The 23,475-nt window shown below is 55.8% G+C and overlaps 4 protein-coding genes across 4 annotated transcripts; 1 reads left to right on the forward strand and 3 right to left on the reverse strand.

Annotated features, from left to right (window-relative positions):
* Positions 1-105: 105 nt before the first annotated feature.
* Positions 106-4,851, reverse strand: CGCS363_v004228 (putative cytochrome b5; the record flags this gene model as incomplete). The annotated part of the gene is made up of 10 exons (XM_036636077.1): positions 106-596; positions 650-850; positions 902-1,168; positions 1,228-1,473; positions 1,531-1,821; positions 1,873-3,643; positions 3,697-3,786; positions 3,838-3,855; positions 3,914-4,283; positions 4,349-4,851. The coding sequence occupies 10 exons, from the start codon at positions 4,849-4,851 to the stop codon at positions 106-108; spliced, it is 4,248 nt and encodes a 1,415-aa protein (XP_036497663.1).
* Positions 4,852-5,530: 679 nt separating this feature from the next.
* On the forward strand, positions 5,531-9,576 carry CGCS363_v004229 (putative cytochrome b5 1; the record flags this gene model as incomplete). Its single annotated transcript, XM_036636078.1, has 7 exons — positions 5,531-6,175; positions 6,417-6,491; positions 6,539-8,060; positions 8,108-8,368; positions 8,419-8,649; positions 8,714-8,980; positions 9,035-9,576. The coding sequence occupies 7 exons, from the start codon at positions 5,531-5,533 to the stop codon at positions 9,574-9,576; spliced, it is 3,543 nt and encodes a 1,180-aa protein (XP_036497664.1).
* A 620-nt stretch (positions 9,577-10,196) lies between these two features.
* On the reverse strand, positions 10,197-13,741 carry TEF3 (Elongation factor 3; the record flags this gene model as incomplete). The annotated part of the gene is made up of 3 exons (XM_036636079.1): positions 10,197-10,255; positions 10,311-13,267; positions 13,590-13,741. The coding sequence occupies 3 exons, from the start codon at positions 13,739-13,741 to the stop codon at positions 10,197-10,199; spliced, it is 3,168 nt and encodes a 1,055-aa protein (XP_036498595.1).
* Positions 13,742-19,281: 5,540 nt separating this feature from the next.
* ustP-5 (Peptidase S41 family protein ustP) lies at positions 19,282-22,385 on the reverse strand (the record flags this gene model as incomplete). The annotated part of the gene is made up of 2 exons (XM_036636080.1): positions 19,282-21,326; positions 21,920-22,385. 2 exons carry the CDS (start codon positions 22,383-22,385, stop codon positions 19,282-19,284), a joined length of 2,511 nt encoding a protein of 836 aa, XP_036498594.1.
* Between the last annotated feature and the right edge of the window lie 1,090 nt (positions 22,386-23,475).

A 23,475-nucleotide genomic window follows, 5' to 3' on the forward strand; every position in this document is an offset into this window, starting at 1 on the left:
AGGAAAAAAAAAGACAAGAGTCGAACAATAAGATCCGTATCGCATAAACGCCCCAACTTAAGCTACAAATTTTAACATATTTACGACGCCACCATTCTTTTATACCTATTCAGTGCTGTATTCGAAGATCTTCCGCCTCTTTTCAGGCCCATCCTCCTTCGCAAAATGAACCTTACGCTTCGAACACACACTCTCCTCGACACCCACGCTGCCATCATCCGGCCTTGGCCTAATTCCAGGCGTCTTCTTCCCACGCAGCCGCTGAATCCTGTGCTTCTCCTTAAGCCGGCGTTTGACGTCCGTCTTGCCCCTGTTCCTTCCATATCGCGAAGCCATGACAGGCTGGTACGATTGCACCGCGTAGACGGTCTGGGCGGAGTCCGAGTCGTCAGAGTCCGCCTCATAGCCACCGGCTGGGTTGACGAGGGAATCGAGCACCTCGCCGGCGGTGTTGGCGTCAGGGCCGTCGAAGAAGTCCTGCACGCCGTACTTGTCCTCCAACATCTGAAAGTATGGGTAAGGCGCGACTTCGTCGGGTTGTGGTGGCGAGGGAGGGTTCGGGGGTCTGTAACCCCAAAGAGGCGGGTAGTTCTCCACTAGAGAGATTCAATTAGGAAGATGTCGCTTTCGATGGAAAGACTCAACTTACTCGGTCGCCATCTCTTGGCATTCCAGATGAACTTTTCGGCTCCACTGTCTGCGTGTCTGAAATCGACTAACCTGGCACAGAGCCGGTGCTCGCAGTTGTTCTTCACGTAATCGGCCAAGCCGTCGTCGCTCTGGATACTGTGACCCACGTAGTTACGCAAATTCTCGTAGTTCCGATTATTGTGGCCAAAGTCAATCACATCTGGACAGTGTCAGTTGACCATCCAGAGACAGCATGTAACTTCTGGCATACCTGTCACATCGTAAATCAAGCCATCTACAGCAACATAAGCCAGGCGGTCCTCCAGTCCGTCGAAACCTCTCAGCTCCGGGATTGACATGTTGCGAAGCTCGGTCTTTTGACAGTCGGTCATTGCCACGATGAAGCCCTTCATACGCGCAAACGTTGTCAGAGGACCCTCGTCGTCGTCCTCGGCCGCAAGCGCTTGGGTGGCGTCTTTGCCCAGGTAGGGCCTGAGTGCTTCGACCAAGCGGTAGTTCTCTGCCGAGTCGATGAGAGCTGACAAGAACAAAGTGTTAGTTGATGACTCTCGTCATATGAATGATGAGGCTGCTTACCTCGCACTGAGTAGATCTCATTGCGAATCAGGATCTCGTCATGATGCACAACCTCTGGCGACGGCAGTCCGTCGAGAAGGACTGTCTCGGAACGGTTCTCAACCATCCTGCCAATGTGCACGGCTTGCAATGATTCTATCAATTCGTCCTTGGATTTGGGGTGATATTTGTTGAATAGCTCGGTAATGTCTTTTCCCCCGTTCTCGACCAAGAGCCTTTCGCCTCCGGGGTGGAGCATAACGTAGTCTGAGATTTGTAACTGTCAATATTCTGACTCTCCCAAATGAAGAGTGGCGGTCTCACTTGTGATGTCGTACACCTTGTCCTGGATGGCAACATACATGCTGGAATCCACGAGCTCGTAGCGACGCAGCGTCTTCTCCGTGAACGTCCTCTCATGATGCCTGTGGGTGGCTCTGGGCACCTTGGAATTCACATATCCAATGCGATATCGAGAGATCTGATCGCTAACATTACGGGGGAAGACTCCAGCCTGCAATAGCTTCTGGGAAGGGTTGCCACCCGGCGTCGACCTGAGGATTTCCAGGACATTGACGCGCTTGTCGGGGCCAGCATTGTCCAGGTAATCAACATCTTTCAAGAGGTCAGCATCAGACACCCAGCAAAGGAATGGTTCACACGCACCAGTGAGGTCAAAAATGCTATCCGCGATCCGGACGCAAAAGGGGTAGCCGTTCGTCCCATCGCACAGGGCGATCTCGTCCTCTCTCCAGATTCTCATCGCCCTTCCCAGCGGCACAAGGTTGGGAGCAGCCTGTCTTAGTAGTTTCACAGCTTCGGGCTTCAGCTGTTGGCCGTTGAACTCCTTTGACGTGATGGTGTTCAGTTGCTCCTCAGTGATGTTGCCCAGGAGTTCCTTGACATCCGAAACGAGGAAGATGTTCAGGTGAATCCCTTCTTCAGCAATGAGCACAGGCGTCCCCTCTTTCATCGCTTGGTCGTATATCTGGCTTGCGGTAAAGTATTTGAAGTCGCCTTTTCCGGGACGCTGGTCAACCGGAACAACGTCACCCGCGATACCCACGCATCCGATGGCCCAGGTCGGTTCAATTTCGATGTGGCCGGGGTCCTTCACTGGCTCCCCGTTGAATCGCAAAGCAGCTTCTTCTCCGAACGCCGGGCTCATGGCGTCCCATCCATCTTTGAGCACCTCCTTGAACTTTTCCAACCCAGTCGCTCGCCCATTCTCCCATACACCAGCGTACTCCGGCATGCGGAAGTTGAAGTCAAGCCATGATCTGTAATCATTGCCCACGTCCGCCTTCAGCTGCGCAGTCATGTCGTTCACAGTGGCGAAGAAAGCACCGCGCAGCCCTAAAGGCAGATCGCAGACTGCCTCGAACGCATCCCAGCAGCACACCGCCAGCTCGATCAAGTCGCGGCGCAGGTTCAGCCTGTTCTTAGGCGGGTCCGGGGCGTGATGCCTCTTATCCATCCGGAAGCCGTCGTACTTGTGTCTGTTCCTGTACAGATACCTCATCGCCGCCGACAGGTCCGACCGCTCAGCGCTGTTCAGCGTTGTCGCCACGCTGGCCTTGATCTTCCACGGGTTGGGGTTGCTGTAATGCGAGGGCTCCCTCTCCGGCACCACCTCCCCGTCGTGCGCGGGCAGAGCGGCGATCATGAGGATGCCGATCGCGCGGAAGAACCACGCCTGCACGGCACATTCCTTGTTGACGTGCTCGAAGCCGGGCGGGATCTGCATACTCACCCTGCCCTCGGGGAACTTGACGCCAATCACGAGCGGGTGGATGAGTCTGGCGATCATGCCCTGCAGGTCCAACTGGTCGACGAGGCCCCTGCGGACGAAGTGGATGGTAAGCGCTATGTTCAGCTCGCGGCGGAAGTCGGTCCAGCTCCAGGGCGTCATCTGCCACATCGCGAACGTGTCCGGGAACCATGGCCTCCTTGTCTGGTATGCCCGACGACGGGAAGTGAGCCGCCGCGCCAGAGTGCCCAGCGACTTGCGATGCCACTCAGGCGGGATATAGCCCATCACCCACCTCGCCTGCGATGGCACGGCGCCGCCGGCGGATTTGAACGGAGCGTCTTCGATGGTGACGTCGACAAGAGGCTTGGGCATCTTGAGGGCGCCGGGCCCGTATTTGGGCACGATTCTGTTCCAGAATTCGCCCGAGCGGAACGAGGTGGCCCATAGGGCCGGGGCTGGCCAGGTTGTACGGTACGAGGGGATGCAGAGGGCGATGCCGTACGTCTCGTGCCAGGTGTGGCTGTTGATGTTCGGCCATACGGCGAGGCCGGCGATGATGCCTGCTGCGTTGGAGTTCCTGTAATGGGACCCGGTCTCGAGGGACTCGATGCCGAAGAGGGAGCCGCCGAGAGCCGACCCTTCCCAGGAGTGGCCCATCTCGGGGTAATATTCCCTGGCTCCGAACTGGGACGTGTCAGTACCGAGGTATGCGGAATCATGGACATGGTTGATGTTACAATTTCATGTTTTGCATGCCCGCCTAAGGTGAGCGTTGGTTGCTTCAATCCGGGATTAGGTCTGCTTCGAATTTCTAGGTTGACCGCGTGCTTGGTGAATGTTAGTTCGGTTGCCAAATTCAGTATCATCCCATCACTCACCATGAGTTCGTGTACAATCTTTCCATCCAAGTTAGCACGACTCAGCAAAACGCCTCTTTCACCTCGGTAGACATACAGTAAGAGCCTGAAGATGCAGGGCCAGCCTCTTTGACACCGCTGTAGCGGACGGGTCAAGCATCGTCTGCAAATACACGATATCCAAGGTGATTGGCGACAGCCTGCGATGCGCATTGTAGGTCTGATGGGTCGTCCCAACTTCGGCCGAGCCATTCTCTGAGGCGACAAAGTTGGTAGAGTGGTCTTTGAAAGCCCATAGAATGGCCGTGTAGAACTCTGGGTCCTCGAAGAAGTCGAGCACTGCTTGTGTGGTTGTCATGAATGAGGTGTCGTTCTTGACGCGCCAGATTTGCTCCCAATTTTTAGAGCCATACGGCACTTCGACTTTGACAGATTCGAGGCCGTCTTTGGATAGTAACATGCGCAGCCTGGGTCACAACAATGTTAAATCGCGGTCAGATCTATCCGGAGGTCTGTTGCAACTTGCACTCACCATGGCTCTGTCGCAGACACCCGCAAGATATTATCCGCCAGCTGAATGCACTTCGACAGCTCCTTCCACAGAAACGGGTTATCCACCGTCCAGTTCCTACCCGCATTCCCGGTCCAGTGATTCTGCTGCACAAAGTCGATCCTCCAGCGGTACTTCTGCCACACGCGCAGCCACGAATCCTCGTCCACGTGCAGGTCGTTGGCCGTGGTGTGGTCGCTCTCGCCGTACGCCGTGTAGTCCTCGGCGCTGGCCAGAATCGCGGCCTCCCACGTCGTCAGGCCGTACATGAAGTGCTTCTGCAGACGCTCCGACAGGAAGAGGTCGTCGAGCTCGGCCGGCGACGGCTTCGGGAGCGCGTTGGTGCTGGGCGGGTCGAGCTGCAGCGTGAGGGGGTCCATTGAGGGGAACATGGGATCCAGCCATGATAGCCTGTCGTTGTTGAGCTGCGGGAGGGTGCCCGTGACATAGTGCTTCTTCCATGGGTCGACGCGGTTGTTGTTCATGTTGGCATCTGGCGGTTATGGGAGTCGAAGAACATGCGAAAGGAACAAGATTGGGAGCTGCGAACGGTCGAAAACACGTCGCAATACACTGAAGGAAAAGAAACTGGAGAATCAAGGTTTGGAAGAGAAAGAGATCGAACCAAAGGTTGATGACCGGGCATCACGCCCCCTTTCAACTCCCAGACGAGGTTGAAGAAGTCCAGAGCAGCTACGACATTGACACAACCGCCCTTTGTGGTCGATTTCAATGGACTTCGAAAAATAGCTTTCAATGGAACGAAACCGTCGAAAAAGCACAGACAGAACAAGAGGTATTCAGGGGTTTGTTTGGGACCTTGAAATGTCAATGCTGGGGAATATGGCAGGGAGATGAGCGACAAAGAAAACGAGGGCGAGGCCGAGAAACAATGGGCGCAACATCCCTTTCCAGGTATTCACCGAGGCAAAGTTTCTGGTGATGAATCTGATAATCTCAAACTTGAATGAGATGTTTCTGCCAGTTTCTTTTCTGTCTTAATCGTCAATGTTGAAGTCATCGACAAAATTGACCGCAGCATGGCATCCCAGTTCCCGCCCAACCTTCATCATTCTCTGAAAACCATGTCGTCGCCATGAACCGGATATCTCAAGCATCACCGTCATCCTCAAGCGCCTCTTCCATCCTGTTCATCCACCCGCAATGGACGACACAGAACTCCCCTTCACAATTCCCACCCATCCCCCCTTATCCCCAACCGCAACCTCCCTCCTCCAAACTCCCATCCCCCTCCCCTGCCCTCCCCCGCCCGCCCTCGACACCCTCTTCCACGCCGAACACGGCCAGCTCTTCAACCTCAGCGGCCTACGCACCTCGGAATCCCTCATCCTCCAAGACCTCGACCCCTACTCCTCGTCGCCCTCCCCAACCGATGGCTTCATACACGTCAATGAAGCAAAATGGCACAACATCTTCCACCGCAGCAGGTGGGCCAGCACTGCCTGCCACATCGCCAACAGGCCTTTACACATCGACGATGACGCCGCGTGGAGCCGCATTGCCCCCGCAATCGAGCTCGCGGACAGGATGCTGCAGCAGGCGCTCTCGCACCGCTGGCTGCTCGCGATGCTGAGCGCGGCGGGGCGTGAGGCGGTGCATGGGGTCTCGGTGACGGTTGATGGGCGGAGGTACGCCAACGCGACGATCTACCGCGTGGTTCCTGGTCCGGTTACGCATGAAGCACGTGCTCAGGCTGTGCAGGTGTTGGATGAGATTGCTGGGAGTGTGTTTTGGGGGTTTCATCATGGGGATGAGGCGCCGGGCCTTTTGGGCAAGACGGACACGATTGTGAGTGAGGGGCGGGGGTATCACTGGTGCACGGTGGATGTGAGGCTGGTTGAGAGGATGTGTGAAGGGACGGAGGGGGAGAGGAGGGTTGCTGGTGTTGAGGTTGCTATTATTGTACGTACTCTGTTCAATCATCTCTTTCGTACGCAATCTAATGTGAATCTCGTCCTAGATGTTGCATGAACTTATGGTTTGCTCCCCCAGCCTCCATACCTAAACCAGATCTGTTAACCATCTGTAGCACGCAATATCAAGACACATCCTCACCTCCATCAAATCCCAAAACCCAGCGCACAACTGCCCCTCCTTCGAACTCGTGCGTTCCCTCCCCCCGCCATCCCAACCCAAAGCTAACCCGCACAGTTCTTCAACAACGAACGCTGGGCCGAAGCAGGCTACTCCTTCGAAACCGCCTTCCTCGGCACCGTCCTCCGCAACACCTGGCCCAGCTCCCGCTCGCGCCGCAAAGCCTACCACGCCCTGCTTGCTCCGCGCCCCGAAACCGCCGCCGCGGGGCAGTTCCAGTACTACGGCGGCTGGGCGCCCTCCGACCCGTTCGTCGAGGAGCGCGCGGGCGTGCCGGGGCGGGTGCTGTGGGAGATGACCCGCGAGGACTTCTGGGGGGTGAGGGTGCGGAAGTTTGGGGCGGAGGGGGTGAAAGTTAAGGGGGGTGTGAGTGTTGCGAGGGCGGAGTACTCGAAGGCGAGGGGGTATACGGTGCGCAGGGCGCGTGTGCTTGATGATGATGCTGGGTTTGGGGGGAGGATTAGGGAGCGGAGGGGGAGGTTGAAGATGTTGAGGCCGTGGTATGCGTGCGAGTATCGCAAGTGGAGCGAGACGCCGTTTGCGGAGTTTCAGATGCGCAGCTGGGTGCCGGGGATCAAAGGGATTGGGAGGAGTGTCAAGTGCGAAGCTGGGGTTATCGCTGCTGCGAAGAAGATGATATCCCCGTTTGGAGTTGACGAGAAAGTCTGCGGGACGACGATCGAGGGTGAGAGGAGCGGACAGGGCTTCTGGCGGGCGGTTGGGTTTCTTGCGATGGCTGCGGTGCCGGTGAGGCGAGGTGTGTACTCGTGGGAGGACGAGAGCGTGCCGGCGTATCCGGAGGTTCTGGTCCATGGATCGGAGTTCGCGGCGCCGCGAGGGTTTCTTGAGGAGGTCATTCGGCGGGGAAGGGGCAAGAAGGAGAGGGAGAGGAGGAAGGTGGTTGGGCGGGCTTGGGGGAAGAGTCATGATCGGGAGATGTGTTTTGATAATGCGAGGGTTGCGTTTTTGAGATGGAAATGGGGCGGTTTTGTGTCTGGGGAGCTTGTTCGGGAGTTTGAAGCTGCGACGAGGGAGTTGAGAGTGAAGATGGACCAGTTCCCCTTGGATGATGTTTGGTTGGACTTCGGATTCCGGATGCCGGAGTACAGCGGGGAGGTGTTCTTCCCGGTTGGGTATGAGGATGAGCGGGTTGATGAGGAAGATGCAGACTTGCCTAGCTGGGCTATTGCAAGGTCTGGCATTGGTGGAGAGGAGGTTATCGGGACTGTCATCAAGTATTACTCGCCTGGCGAGATTGGAGACCTCCAGTCGCTAGGAGCAGGGCAAAAGGTCGTCTTGTGGCAGGACGAAGACGATACAGAGATCCAGGTCTACGATGTCAGCGAGATGTTTCCCGACGGCTGGGACTCGGATGCCAGAGACACCTTCACTGTTCCCGGTCTGCGAGGACGCATGCTCCGTCCAAACCTCGCAAATGACATCCTCTCCCAAGCCCTCAGCCAAGAACCACTCGGCCAGGCAATGCTCTGGCGCCAAGAAGAAGACGTCTGCATCAACGACGGCAATGAGGGCAGACCAAAATGGATTGCGCTCGGAGCCGAAGTCTTCGACATCACAAGTAAGTTCCATCCCTTCTCATTGGACCTCTACTTACACAGAACGCAGACCTGCACCTTCCCCCAGACCTCCACACCCTCCACCACATCCTCTCCCGCACCCGAAACCCCGTCGACGCAATCGACGCCGGCTTCCACCCAGACCTGATCCGCGCCAGCCTCCTCCCGTGCAAGATCGGCTGGCTGCGCGACGAGGTGTCTGGCCCGCGGCGGCGAGATCGCGTGTTCATGCCCGGCGAGGTGAAGTGGTTCGCGGCCCGCGAGACGGGGATGTACGTTGTCATCAACGGCAGCGTGTACGATTTCACAGGTAATGTTATCAAGATATGCGAGATACAAAGCAGGGCTGACTCGGGGCAGGATACTGCGACATGCACCCCGGCGGCGCGTCCCTCATCTCCCAGCTCGCCGGCCAAGACGCCACCGCAGCCTGGAGGCAAGCCCACGGGCATGGTGCATCTGTCTCCGGGGTAGACGTACACGCCGCGCTGGAGGAGTTGAAGATCGGACGCGTCGTGCCGGAGCAGTCGCCGGCCGAACCGCTCTCGTCGTCACAGATCCGGATTCGGGACTGTGTCTTTGGGCGGGAGAGTGAGTTCCCATCATAACCTTCATCCAAGTCACGTTGATGGATACTAATAGTCACAACTTGTAGACATCAAGCCCGAGCAAACCCAGGCACTGAACGACCTGGGACCATACTGGGGCACAGATTGCACACCACACCTCGAGGCACAGAGCCCGCACTGGGTGTTGACCAAGCTCCATGACACGCGCGACTTCATCGTCGCCAAAATCGCACCAACTCCCGAAGAGTTTCCCATGACGCAGGACACATTGCGGGAGTTTGACGGCAAAGAAACAGATCTAGGTTTCCGCGAGGCGTACGTCTCTGACGGGACGTCCATCTACAACATGACTTGTACACATCTCCCAACCCACTCACGCCTTGAATCCCGTCACTGACATACCACAGCGTTCATCAGATACACCTCCCCATCACCACTCACCTCATCCCTCCTTACCCGTGCCGGCAAAACCCTGACCTCATCCCCCGAGGACACCGAGTTGCGAACATGGCTACAAACCTCCTGCCGCCACCGTATCATCGCATCCCACGACCACCGACAACCCAACCCGGGCACGAGCCAGCCCCGCTGGAAGACCGACGTTCAAAGCGTCCCCCGCGCCCCAGCCCCCGGCCACTTCCCCAAGATCATCAAAGCAGCCAAGGTCGAGATGAACTGGGCGAGGGCACTGCAGGGCGACGCAGCGTCTCCCGGTCCGAAGAGCGACGTCAGGCCGACGCAGGCGTCTCCGAAGATGCGGGCGCGAGGGGACACGAGAGGGGGGTTTGGTGGCGCGGGTGGGAAAGGCAGAGTTGAGGCGATCGAGCTTCCTTTGTTGAACCAAAAACCGCAATCAGTGGATGGGGATGTTGTCATGGAGGACGTACAACCTGACGGGTGGACCGTCGTTGGGAAAAAGGGCTGCAGACGGACTCGGAAAAGACGCTGAAAACCACTGTTCTTGGGCGTTGCACAATGTTTGCTTTTCAGAAACAAAGACGCAGATGGCAATGTTTGTGAGCATACAAGCCTAACCGAAGACAATGTGAAGCGATGCTGACTCGGCTAAATGCAACCAGGGGAACTCGAATGCAGGCACGTAAATAGCCACTGCAGATAGAGGAACGACAATGATAAGCACGCCGAGGAACAATCACTGTCGAGGGCCGCATGGTAAAGGGAGGACGGGGACTGTGCTCGCGCTTGCGGTACACCAAACCTGAAGCATCAACAGAGAATCCATACACCAGAGACAGCATCACCAGCACATCACTTCAAAGGAACCATTGTGAAATGTCTATGGCATGTATTGCCGTCTATTTACTCTTTCTACCTCTTATTCTACCCCACATTCCCTGTCGCCAGGAACCTCTCTCCTCGCCTGCAGGATCCTCCAATCCTGGAGCGAGATGGTCATTCCTTCATCCGGCGATTCATGTCAAAGGGGAATCTCATGGGTGCTCGTCAAAGAAATCATAAACAGGCCCGTAACCATGCAACCCGCGTTACCGAAAAGACTTTTGGAAGGCTCGTGACAAATGGAAAGGAAAGCGACCGTGACGAGTTGGTTTAGATGTCGTCCTCGTCGGAGAAGACCTCCTCACCACGCTTGCGGCGGGCCATACGCTCTGCAGATATAGTTAGTAATGTGTTTGAATCAGGTCATAGCTGGGATAAACGTACCCTTCTTCTTCTTACGGGCCTCGGAAGAAGTCAACTTGACCTTCTTCTTGGTGTTGACAATCTTGTTACCCATGGCATCGAACTTCTCCTCCTCATCACCGTCGTCAGCCTTGAGACGGGGACCGGCACCCTGGCCCTGGACCCAGTTGTGGCCGGAAGGAGTCATCTTGCCGTCCATGACAGCCCAAACCTCCTCAGTCAAGTCCTTGGTGAACTCGGCAGAGTGAGTGATGATGATGACACCACCCTCGAAGGCCTTGAGAGCCTTAGACAAGGCACCGAGAGAGTCACGGTCCAAGTAGTTGGTAGGCTCGTCAAGAACGATCAAGTGGGGACGCTGCCAAGAGCAAGCGGCAAGGACGACCTTGACACGCTGGCCACCAGACAGACCACGCATGCGAGAGTGGGAAACCAGCTCAGCATCGAGACCAAAGTTGGCGCAGTGAGACTCAATCTCCTTACGGACCAGAGGACGGAACTGACCGGAGGCGAGGGCCTCCTTCATATCGACATCGGCAACCATCTTCTGGTGAGAAGCCAGAAGCTCGGAACGGGGCAGCCAGGCGTTGTCAGCGGACATCATGGGGGTCCAGCGCTCGTTCTTCTGGCCGACGTTGTCACCAATGGCGAAAGAGCACTCGTACTCGTAGGAGTTCTTGAACTTTCTGCGAGAGTTGATGCCGATAATGCGGCGCTGGGTACCCTCAATCTTGAAGATCTTGTTCATGGCCTCCTCATCGGCCTCGGTGATGACCTTGTTGGCACGATCCATGGTCTCACGATCCTCACCAGTCTGGAAACGCCACTGGATGTACTCGGAGGGAGTGGAGTCGAGGTGGTTATCGATGTGAGCGAAAGCGTGCTGCTTGATGTAGGCAATACGGATGTTCTCGTGCTGGTAGATCTCACCCTCGGTGGGGATGAGCTCACCAGTGAGGACGTTGATGAGGGTTGACTTGCCGGCACCGTTGGGGCCAATGACGGCAATACGGGAACCGAGAGAGCACTGGAAGGTGATGTCGGAGATCTGGGGCTTGCTGGTGCCGGGGTACTGGAAGGACATCTTGCTAGCACGGAGAATGGCCTTGGCCTTGGTCTTGACACCCTCAAGGAAACCGGGCTCGGGGAAGCGGAACTCAATCTCGGAGGCACCGAGCTCGTAGTAGGACTTGGCAGAGGGGTTCTTCTTGACGAACTCGGACAGGTTACCACGGTAGCGCTTGAGCTTGAAGCGCTCGTAGTGGATGATGTGCTGGCAGACGTTGTCGAGGAAGCCGGAGTCATGGGAGACGATGATGGAAGTGCAGGGGGAGGTGCAGAGGTACTCCTCGAGCCACTTGACGTTCTTCACGTCCAAGTGGTTGGTAGGCTCGTCGAGAAGCAGGATATCAGGGGCCTCGAAGACGGCACGGCACAGAGCGAGCTTCATCTTCCAACCACCAGAGAGGGCAGAGATCTCACCCTTGACCATGGCGTCGGTGAAGCCGAACTCGTTCAGCTTGGACTCGACCTCGGACTGGGCGGTCTCGACGCCGGCAGTCTTCAGCTTCATCATGGTCCAGTCAATGGTGGTCATCTCAGTGTCAGCAGAGTCAAGGTCGTGCTCAACGAAGACGGTCTTGACCTCGTTCTGCTTGGGGAAACCCTCGACCTGCTCGTTGTTGATGGCACGCATGAGAGTAGACTTGCCGGAACCGTTGGGACCGCAAAGACCGTAGCGCTGGCCACGCTTGAGACGGAGGTGGGTCTGGTTGAGCAGAATCTTGGCACCGTAGGCGAGAGAGAAGGTGCAGTTGCAAAGGTCCTCACCCTCCTCGTCGTCAGCATCACCCTCAGCCTCCTCGGCAGCGCCGGGGGAAGCCTTCTTGCGGAGGTCGTCAGTGACCTTCTGGGCATCCTCGTCGCCAACAATGACGGCGATGTAAGGCTTGAGGGCCTCGGCCCAGACCTGAGACTCCTGCTCCTTCTCGTCGATGAGCTGGCCGGCAATGGCGGCAGCGTACTCAAGGACGATCTCGAGCTTCTCAGCCTTGGCCTTGTGCTTGGCGGGGATGACCTCCTTGAGCTTGGGGAGGACGACCTTGACGTCAGAGTCGCGCTTGACCTCGGGGATCTTGCCGTCAACGACGTTACCGACACGGATGAGGGTGTCGAGAGCCTGGCGAGTCTTCTCACGAGCCTCGGGGTCGGCCAAGTTGTCGTGGTTCTTCTCAAGACCGGGCATCATCTTAGGCAAGAAAGGAGCAACGATGTTGGGGTCGTCGACGAGCTTGCACATGTTGTCGACAATGACGGCGGACTTACGCTTGATGGCAGTCTCACGCTCAGCGAGACCACGGTCAAGGAGGGGAACCATGAGGGCAAGAGTGGGCTCCTGGACCTCAGTGACGAAGGTGGTGGCACCGAGCAAGTGAACGGTCTCGGGAACGTTCTCGGGCTTGGCGATACACTTGATAAGCTCGGGGATGAAGCGCTCGATATCCTTGTTGACAATGAGCTGGCAGATGAGCTCCATGGTCTTGTAGGCACGCTCCTTGACCTCCTTCTTGGTGTCCCACATGGACTCGGAGACGACGGGGATGAGGTCGGGGACGCGGAAAGCGACCTGGGCGGGGGCGGTGCGGACGACGGTCTCGAGGACGTCGAGGGCAGCCATCTTCTCCTGCCACTTCTGGGCGTTCAGGAGGGAGTTGCAGACGGGCTCGAAGACACCCTTGACGGCGTTGGGGTTGATGGCCTCGGCGATGGCCAGGGCAGCAGCCTGGGCGGCATTCTTGACACCGGTGATCTTGTCACCAACGGCGGCGAGGACGTTGGGGAGGAGGGCGACAAGGAAGGGCTCGACGTGGGCAGAGACCTCGGAGTGCTGGGCGATGGCGGCGATGGCAAGGGCGGCCTTCTCACGGGCAGCGGCATCCTTCTTGTTGTTGAACAGCTTGCGGATGGACTCGATGCTCCTGCGGGGTAATCCATGTCAGTTCTGATGCTCCAGAAAATTTTTGTGTGTGAACCGAAAATAGCTCGCCGCTGAGTGGCCAGGGGGTACAGCCAACTTGCAGATGCTGGCGGGTCGGTGCAAAGGCCGCCCGAGACGAGGCGAAAAAAAAAATAAGCACGCAGGAAAAAAAGTCTGAAAAAGTTGGAGAAGGGTCCCAAGGCCGCGGACACGGTGGCTTGGGGCACATCTGCCATACTCTTCTCCGACTCTTCTCGTGCCGACACTTCGTCGCCGCGGTGTATAGGGGACGGAAGCGGGAGTTTGGGGACAGAAAAACTCACTTGGTGGGAACATCCTGGTCCTCGATGCGGCCGTTCATGAAAGAAGCCAGGGCGTTGGCAGACTCCTTGACGTCGGCAGCCTCCTTGGAGACGGTGAGCTTTTGGAAGAGCTCGTCAAGAACCTTGACGGACTGGGCGTTCTCGGAAGACATTATGGCGGTTGTTGGGGGGTATTAATCTCGATCGGAGTGATGTCGAAATTTGGTGTGAAAGAATCGCAGATCCGAACGTCTAAAGCGTCTAGATGCGAAGTCTATGCTCTATCGTATAACCGAAAGGCGATTTCTGGGTACTGGGAAGGCCCGCGAGAAGAGACGACGACTGGAGGATCGTCGGAAACTTCTGCTCTAGATGGCGCTTCGGTCGCTGTTGTTTCTTCTTGCGAAGGCGGGGGTTGATCAGGGCAGCAAAGCTCTTGACAACCGTCGCAGACAGTGACGATGTTTTGTGAAAAAGAAAGTCAAAGGACTGAGTGGAGATACGTCTGGAGGAAGACGAACAATCCAGGAGAGGAAGAAAAGGGAACGGAGGTAGAGAGAGGTTCGAGAGAGGAAGAGGAGGAAAAAAATATTCGGGAGGGGGGAGAAGATGGCGGGGGGACGAGTTTTTTTTATCTGCAATCGCTTTTCTGGCTTGTGTTATCGCTCTTGCCCCCTCCTCCCCCTCCATTCCCACTGAACGAGGGCCACTCGAGGCCACTCAGGCGGACCCATGGGTGTCCCCTCGCAGGTGTGGCAGATCCAGCGTCGCCTCAGTTGGCTTGGGCTGGTCGGGTCTGGTCTGGCTGCCTGCCTGCCACATTCACTCGCCGCCTTCCCACCAAAAAGTTTTTTATTTTATTTTTTCCGGGCGACCTGAGGCACTGCCTTGGTCCTTCCGCCTGCTGGTGCACTCTTTCTGAAGGTCCTGGCCCGGCGACGGCGACGCTAGCGGCAAGGGTAGCCCCACACCTCAGAAAAATCAGAAACTGCGGAAACCAGGAGCGGTGCAGCGGCCTGACTGGGTGTCGCTGCACTGTCCACGCTGTCCTTGACCTGTGTCCTCCTGTTCTGGCCAGTAGGTATCTTGCTTGGTGCTCGCCCACCACTGACATGTCTCGAACAGTGTGAGTGCAGCGCTGCGGCGTGTGCTGGGCTGTACCCCTCCAGTCAGAGAGACATCCCCCTGGCGAGTAATGCTTATCGGCGGGGCTATCAGACCCCGCGCTAGTCCCAAAGGGGGCGGAGGGTGGAAGGCGGTGAGAGAAAAGCCCCTTCATGCGTTGGCTGCACCACTGCAATTTTCAATCTCAGGTCGACAATTTTTGATTTTGCCTTGGGTGGCATTGGAAATTTGGTGCCAGTTGCCGGTTGGGCATTCAGGGCCCACGGACGGTAACTCGTAGTTTGCCATTCGTAGTTTTCCATTTGACAGTTCAATAGTGGAATGCTTGCTGGTGTTTTGTCCCAGTGTCGGTGTTCCTGACCTTTTTTTTTTTTTTTTTTTTTTTTTTTTTTTTTTTTTTTTTTGCTTGTTGAGGTGTCCTCCGCCAGGGATCCCCGTGTATTATTTTTGTTAGTCTCACACAACAACCATCCACCATCTCACAATGACAATGGTTGGTTCCAAGATTGCCATGCTATTCTTTCTGCTCCCGTCGGCGCAGAAACACCGTCTTACCTGGCCCCTGCCCTATGTTCCGACGCTGGCCCAACGGAGCAGACCTCCGAGATATTCCCATAATATTCCGTCACTGCTTGAACCGTCTTCTCCTAAAAGACCCTCGGACGGTGTCGGTGTTTTGCCATCTCAATCGCATGGGTTACACGTGTATCTGCTGCCTTGCCCCTTGCCATCTCAAATCCAAAAAATTGCGGTGGCTATCGCTAAAGGCAGCTCCACGAGTGGCGGTCGACCCGACATGTCGTCAACATCCCGTCGCATCCCCATACTTATCCCCGTCCAAGCCATCTCACCACCCCATCCAAGCACAGAGCATCAGCAGGCTGACCATCCTGACATAAATGCCGGCTGGCTCACGATAAGCCCTATATTCCGTGCGTCTAGCGGATTACGGGGGAAGCACGACCGCGGCGGCAACACTGACGAAGGAAAAAAAAGGGGGGGGTGAGACGGCCATCGTCCATGTGCAACCGCACACTCCCCTGCAGTCCCCAGGCCGTCTGAGTCGTCGCCGACGGGTTCAACGACATGATTTGTCCCTATCCTCGCCATGCGAGGGAAAGTCCAAGAACGGAGCAAGTCAGGAGAAGGTCCTGTAGCGCAGCGCAGTCGCACGGGACAGATCTCACTGGGCCCCTTGCGCCTCGGCTTCGCCACCCCGGCCTCTGGTCTCTATGTTTGTGCAGTCAAAGAAGCCAGGCATTTGCAATATCCGAACTCATTGATTCTTCACACCCACTCCCGTTCTTTGGGGGCGGCGCTAGGTAGATCCTCCAGGAGATTGACTTTCCCATGGGGGCAACGTCCCTGAATACCTCTTGTCCAAAAATTCTTTTTTGGCAGCCTGTTACACGTCCTGCGTCTGAGAGTTTCCTGTCTCTTCGAAGGTTCCGTACCTACGCCCATGTGAAAAAAACAAGAAGGCGACATCGGCTTGTTTCCCGTCGTCCCAACTATTTTCCATCCTCGTTTTCTTTCCAATTCGTCCCCCTGGCATTTGTCGCTCGGCCGGTTCTGGGCTTCTCTGGCGTTCCGGACCACTCGGATCGTCCCTTTTTGCCACGGCCTGCCCGATTCGACTTGATTCATTCAAAACCAGCAAGCCGTCCGAGTTGCCTTTGTTCCGCCGCCGCAAGTCCACCCTAGCCTGGGCCAGCGGGAGTGCGGATTGGTGGGAAGGCTGACGCAGATGCGACAAGACTGGTCCAGGCGACGAGGCAACGCCGTCAGACAAGAGCCAGGCCTCTCGAGGCCGACCTGATCGACAATGTTGCAGAATTCTAGTGGTTTGGAGTCAATTTCTGGTGTTAACAGCGACTTCGACGGGCTGGGCTGTATGGCATTCAGGCATCAGAAGCGGCCACCACCAGTCCTGCCAACAACCACGCTGTCACCGCCTTTCTATTCACAGCAACCGCACAAAGGCTGCAATCTGTAACCTGTACGCTGCATGTAACCCTCATCTGCAGGGCGTCTTCTTGACCGCATCAAGCAGGAGCATAGCCCCAGCCGCCTCGTTCCCCAGAATCTCTCTACACACGCGCACTCTCAACGGCATGTCGTCGATATTACCGTTCAGCCCGCCCGGCCGCTTATCGAACCCCGCCATCTATCGTCAACAGATGGCCTGAACGTATCGATAAGCGCCTCTCATCTTTTTTTTTTCTGCCGTGCGTTCGCTTGGCTGCTCCACGATAACGCCAAACACACAAGCTGGCTAGGTACCTTACTCCACAGAATCGTGGGGCCCCGTAGAATTTTTTCTTCGCCCTCTGATTCTCGAGGTCCGTCATTTCTTAGCCGGGCAACGAGGTCGCAAGCAAGGGCCGCACGCCCTCCCGTCTTTCTGACCGCCTTTGATGTCTGGCATGAGGATGGAGGGGTAAATTGGGTTCGTGATAATTCGAACGCAGCCCGGAAACTCTTCACATTTTCGAGACTTGAAAATTCCTGGGCTGGGCGACAGGCCTCAAAGCACATGTCAAAAATGCTTCCTTCCCTCCGATCTGCAATTTTTTTTTCTTTTTTCTGAAGTGCCCTCCCCCTGTCGTCTCTTTCCTGCCTCAGGTGCCTGCCAGAAAAGACAAATGCTGATTTCCTGCCCCTTCATTGGCGTCGGCGTTAGCTCGGGTATTACTCAGCAACGGTCAACCTCCGATTGGCTCCTTTCCTTCCCTGAGCTCTGTGACGTGATGCTCTTGCTCTTGCTGCCATGTGCGGATTGATAGCTTCGCGCTGCTGGTCTTGAATGCCTCCTCGTATCCTTGAAAAGATCACATTCTGCCGTACAGAGCAGCTACCAAGAATCCGACTAATTCGCCCCCATTTCGAGGCTCCCCCGCCGTCCACCGTTCGTGGTCCAATCGAAGGATCCGCAAGCCACTGTCCCGCGACTGAAGCCTCCCAAAGACGCGGCCGAAGCATACTAAACCGCCTTCCAATGGGACCGATGTCCAGCCTCCCGAGGACTGGCAATCCAGACACCGCGGCCTCCAACCCGCCAACATGACACCATCCCGAGCATCGAATTCATCACACCCATCCCAAATGGCTTGACGTCAACCCGCCGCGGGCCTATCCGTACGCGCAACCTTCCCACACATTCCGTCACTACCCAGACGTGACTTCCGAATACCTGCAGGTAAGAGTCAGCCCGCCGCCCGTACACCACGTCAGCTCCTCGTACTGATACTTTGCGACCGCAGTTGCTCGGCACCCCCCTGCCTGCTGCCTCAACAAACCTACCTCACTCCCGTCGTCACGAACCGGTGGAATAAGATTTACACTTTTGGGTCCGAAGTGTCTGCGAGAATGCGCCGGGCGCCATTGGAAAGAGTTGGAGGCCACGCCAGGGATATCCTTGAACGTCGACACCGGCGTCAACGGCGATGAACCCGTCCTGTCTGGTCTGTACTGTCAACCGGATGGCAGATGTGCATGCGGCTCTCATACATCATCACGACCTTCGATGACAACAGTAATGGGGTATTGATGATGTTGCTGCTGTGGTTGAATACATAGGGAGATCGCCTTAGTCCCTGTGCTTGGGCGGCTAAATTTCCTATGTACTCGGCGACTTTGATGTGGACGACGAGGGGCGACGGCGATAGACGACAAGTGAAGACGATAGACACGACGATAGATGTGACAATAGATACGACGGTAGGGTTAATCGCAGATGTAACGACAGATATAACGACAGGTATAACGACAGACATAACGACAGACATAACGACAGACATAACGACAGACATAAAGACAGGCATAAAGACAGACATAACGACAGGCGTAGTACCTGGCCTTCAGAGGACGTCGACAGTAAACAACCTGGACGGACAAACCTATATTCGACATCGACCTAGAGGATCCCAAGACGTCAGCAGCAAGCCGTGAGATAGCTCCGGTTTGATAGGCAGATCAATGTACTCGACAGGACTACCCTCTCCGAATGTCATCCCCAACCACATCAACCGACTGGGAAAACTTTCCATTTGCATCAACGGACATTACATTCCCAGGACCACCACGGACTCCCCCTCTTCCAACCTCATGTCAGAATTTGAGCTTTGAATGACCGAGAGAGGTCTAGCATCAATCAATCACTTTCAACCCATCCATCTTTCTTGTCCATCGATCGTTTTGACGTGCATCCAGACAAGACTCTAATTAACCTTTTCCATTTCTTCTACCCCGTCATTCTACGTTTACTGAAGTCGTTCTCTGAAGGCCAGGTACCAGGCTTGGAGGACGTCGACAGTAAACAACCTTGACGGCCAAACCACAACAGACACAACGACAGAGGACAAGGGAACATGATAGACGACGACGAGGGACAACGACGAGGGACAACGACGAGGGACAACCATAACAGCAACGATAACAACGACTACGACGGTACCGAAGATAGCGATCACACAGGAAAGGTGATGGCTCTAGCACAGGAAAAACAGGGGGGCTGTATATAGGAGCAAGCTACATAAGGGTGGGCTTCATCTCGAGAGCTCGAGAGACGGCCCAAGGGATCACCATCTCACACGATGTGGACCCTCTGGTTATGCTTATCGAGTGTCATCTCCGATACATGATGTCCCGGCTCAATGTCCGCATCCAACACCACGGTGGATTCACGCAGTGGCCTTGCAGCAGTCGCCTTCATCATCGTCGGCTTCGACGTGATGGCAGCAGCCTTTTCAAACCCTCCAGACGCGCAGCCAGCACCACCCCAGGCGGCATTAGCCGCAGCTTTCCAAACTTCCGACACATCGGCCATCATATCCAGAGTCCAGAAGAGACGGCAGTCGGCAGGCTCGTTGACAAACTGGGCTGGAACACCATCCTCCAGGTTATCAGCCAAGATCTGGTCGCGCACATTCAGACGAGCTTCTGTGCTTCGTCGCATTGGTAGGTCTGTCAACCGTGACAACAACGCCCTTTGCTCGGCAGAAACTTCTACCAAGTCAGACGTGAGAGCTTCCTGGGTCAGGTTGAAGATGTCGCTGTACCGCAAAACCTGGGCGCCTTTCACACCGCCCACTGCTTGCATTGGCTTCTTCTCAGGTCTGCCGCCAACTACGACGCTCTTGACGCCCACTTTTTTCATCTCTGATGCGAATAGGGAGCAAGTCGAGGCGCAGTACCCATCCGTCAGCAGAATAATATTCTCGGCTTTAAAGGGCTGAGTAAAGTTCCGACGGTTTCCGTACCCCGTTACCTCGATGCCGATGCCGAACGTTTCGTTTGCCGTTGTCAGGTTATTACTCAGATCCGAACGGACGACGGCCGTGTACGGGTCGCCAGCCCACATGTTGGGGGCGAATTTGGCGTCGAAGGACGTGAAATGCTTCCCAGACACGTCGAGGTCGAAGCGGTAGTTCCACCAGCTTTGAGCCCAGCTCACAGCCTCCTCACTCGGCGACGTTGCGGGGTCGATCTTTCCGGCGGCTTCAGACACAATATTGGCCATCGCCATGAACTGCTCGTTTTCTCTCCACCGGCTGAAACCTCCTTGCTCAATCTTCGGAAAGAATTGGCGAAACAGATCAATTCCTGACAAAACATATCCACCCGGGTTCATCTGCAAGTCGATAATGATGCGGGACTTGCCATCAGTCCGGCATGCCTGGAGGAACTCCTCAACGGCTTTCTGGAATGTCCTTGGACTGCCGGGGTCAAAGCCGGGGATGGACAGCACTGCCACATCTTCAAGGTCACCGGCGTCCAAGTAAAAGCCTGAGACCTTTCCATCATTGGTGCTAACCACTGGAGATAAGGCTGCTTGAAGCTGATCATCCTCCGTCGTTGAGGCTTGCGAGGCTGCTGTACCCAGCGAAGATTGGTTGCCAGCACAGAACTTTTGGTAAAATGACTCTCCATCCGTGACGCCTGTAAAGCTGGCTTTGACAACGGCAATGTTGGCAGCGGACTCTGTCTCTCCTGTTGCGAACTCTGCCGTCGTGTTCTCGCCAGGGTACAGGTACTTGTGCCAACCGCCAATTCTGAACAAGCCCGATGTGCTCCCGGCGTTGATCTTGGCTCTGGAAAAGAACATGGCGTTGTATGCGGCATCCAGATCCTGGTTTCCGGCAACCGTCTCGACGATGCTCTGAACGTATTCCGACGAGTTGACTCCGTTCAGCCGTGTCAAAATCCTAGCCTCGTCTCGCTTCGCGCCAACTTCTTCCCATTTCTTGATGACCGGAAGCGACGTCGGGTCCTTACTGTAAGACACAAGCCCGAACGGACGCACATACTCGAAGACGCCAGTTAAAGCATCAGGCATGAACTGGAAATGCCCGTCGCGAGCTTTCGCTGTCAAAACGAAGAGGTCTTCCTGGAAGGCTAGCTCGCCGTCGTATTCGTTGGCCTCAAGACTGGCGCGCACTTTCTCTAGGTGGCTGACGATGTCGAAAGGGCCAGGCTCATAGTCCGCAGGCGGGCTTTTGAGGAAGGCCAGGTCCGACTGCCACTCGAGGTACGGCCGGATTGAATCGACTAGCTCGATGGCAGCATCCTTGTGCAGAGGTACCGACTTCAGGCATTCGTACGCGACTTTGGCTGGTACAGTGGGAGATGCGCCTATAAAGAGTTTTTGTCAGCCTCGAATTCAATATGGCGAGGAAGTCAGGCCCTGTCAATTGGCTAGCCGTCGTCGTCCACCGCCGTCGTCCACCGTCATCGTCCATCGTCGTCGTCCATGTCGTCGTAGTCTACGTTGTCGTCTATCGTTAATGTCTGTCGTTACTGTCTGTCGTTGCCGTTTGTCGTTGCCGTCTGTCGTTGCCGTTCATCATTGCCGTCTATCGTCGTTGTCTATTATTACAATCTGTTGTACCCTAAACTTCTACGAGGACAACGGTAGTAGAGAAAGCGATAGGGGCAGCGACGAGGATAATGATAATAGATAGCGACGATGGACGAAGACGATGATGGACGACGATATAGACCACAAAGACATAGACGAAGACGACGATAGACGACGATAGACGACGAAGACGACGATAGACGACGATAGACGACGAAGACGACGATAGACGACGAAGACGACGATAGACGACGACGACGGTTAACGACGACGACGGTTAACGACGACGACGGTAGACCACGACGGCGAGCCAGTTGAAACTATCCGGCAAGCCAGACTCATGGTGAGATGCACACGGGCTGCCTACCTCGGAACGCTGATGCCCAGCTCCTGCTCACCACTTCGCATGGCTCTGCTGGAGTCGGCGAATCAGCTGGAGGCGTGGTTGACGGCTTGATGAGCGTTGTGAAAGACGCCGAGGCCGTCTGGTTTGACTGAGACTGGGTCGTGGTGGTCGGAGTGACTGGCGGCGGGCCTGCTGCAGTGGAAGTTGGAACGACCGTGGGCACCCTTGTTCCGATGCAAGAGCAGGCACTCGACAGCCGAGTCGAGAAGGCGCCGGCGTCGAGCGAGTCACCAGAGCAGTGAGAAGCAAAAGAAGGGATGTCGGTACTGGCCACCGGCTGGGCAATGAAAGTCTTGCAAAATGATTGGGCTGAACTAAGGCGTCCGGGGGTCTGGGTCGCGACGAGAGCTCGAATGCAGTTGTCAGCAGCGCAGTCTGCAGCAACAAGTGCCACGGCCGGAAGCAGCATCAATATTGTAGGAACCATCGTCGACAACTATGACCCGCTTTAATTAAAGAGTGAATTGGGTAAGAGCGGGTGTTGTGTCGTCCCGGCCCCTGTCGCCCATTGCTGTCGTCCGTCGCTGTCGTCCCTATATACCCGTCGCGCGATGGCCTTAGTCTCCCTCCCTACACCTGTCATGCGGTATTGTGGGTGTTTGCTGGAACAGGCGATCGGAGATATATTGTTTTGTCTTGGGCTAATCTCTCGGTAGCAAGCGAGCGTTATGGGTCCACCACCAAATATGGCGATCTCAATCCTCGAATACGAGACAGGACCAGCGATCTCCCGCCAGCATATCAGCCTCATGCGTCCCCCGCCAGTCCAGCGTTTCTAAGTGGCATCTTCAGCTGCTACTACTATCTACCTATTGACTATTGCGCAAACCATTTCATGGCCGACACCAGGCCTTGAGAAGCCGTTTTTCGATGCAGGAGTTCCTGGGTCTTAATAGTTGCGGCCATCCCGATGCCTGACTCGTGGCGGAGCCATGCACCACCTCCCGAGGTGGAGTGCTTGATTTCCACGATATTTTCCATCTCTTTCAACGTCATTCAAGGGATCGACGGAACCGGCGACTCGCGATTGTTTGTGGGACCACGGTCGCTTTTGTTTCTTGGTTTCCTGTATGACATAGCAGGGTGCACGAATTCCAGCAATCCCTTGCATGTGGATTTAATGACAGGCAATGAGCCAGTGCTCTCGCCAGCGTATTCCCCCACAGCTTCTTAACGACGCCTGTTTTCACGTCCATTACTGCGTGGTCGTGATGGCTAGCTTCGCATTTTTCAACCATACTCTTCACCACTAGGTAGTGATGGCTTGGTTTAGTTGTTCTAACTCTTCGCACCTGTCCCCAATTCGACATGCCTTCTCGATGACCGACTACCACCAGCAGCAATGCCTTGCTCTCACTGCTGATGGCCCCATCTCGAAAACTTTATGAGTCTTCTACAATGTCAGAGTGCTTTCTTTGATCATATTTAGAGTCGCTAGAAACAATGCAACGCCCACCATTCTTCATTTCAAAGGAGCACTTGAGCACCCTTGTGCCCTTCCTTCATTGATGTCACTA

This window comes from Colletotrichum siamense (genome assembly GCF_013390195.1).
Source record: "Colletotrichum siamense strain Cg363 chromosome Unknown KSG_Cg363_contig03, whole genome shotgun sequence".
NCBI classification, from domain to species: Eukaryota; Fungi; Ascomycota; class Sordariomycetes; order Glomerellales; family Glomerellaceae; genus Colletotrichum; species Colletotrichum siamense.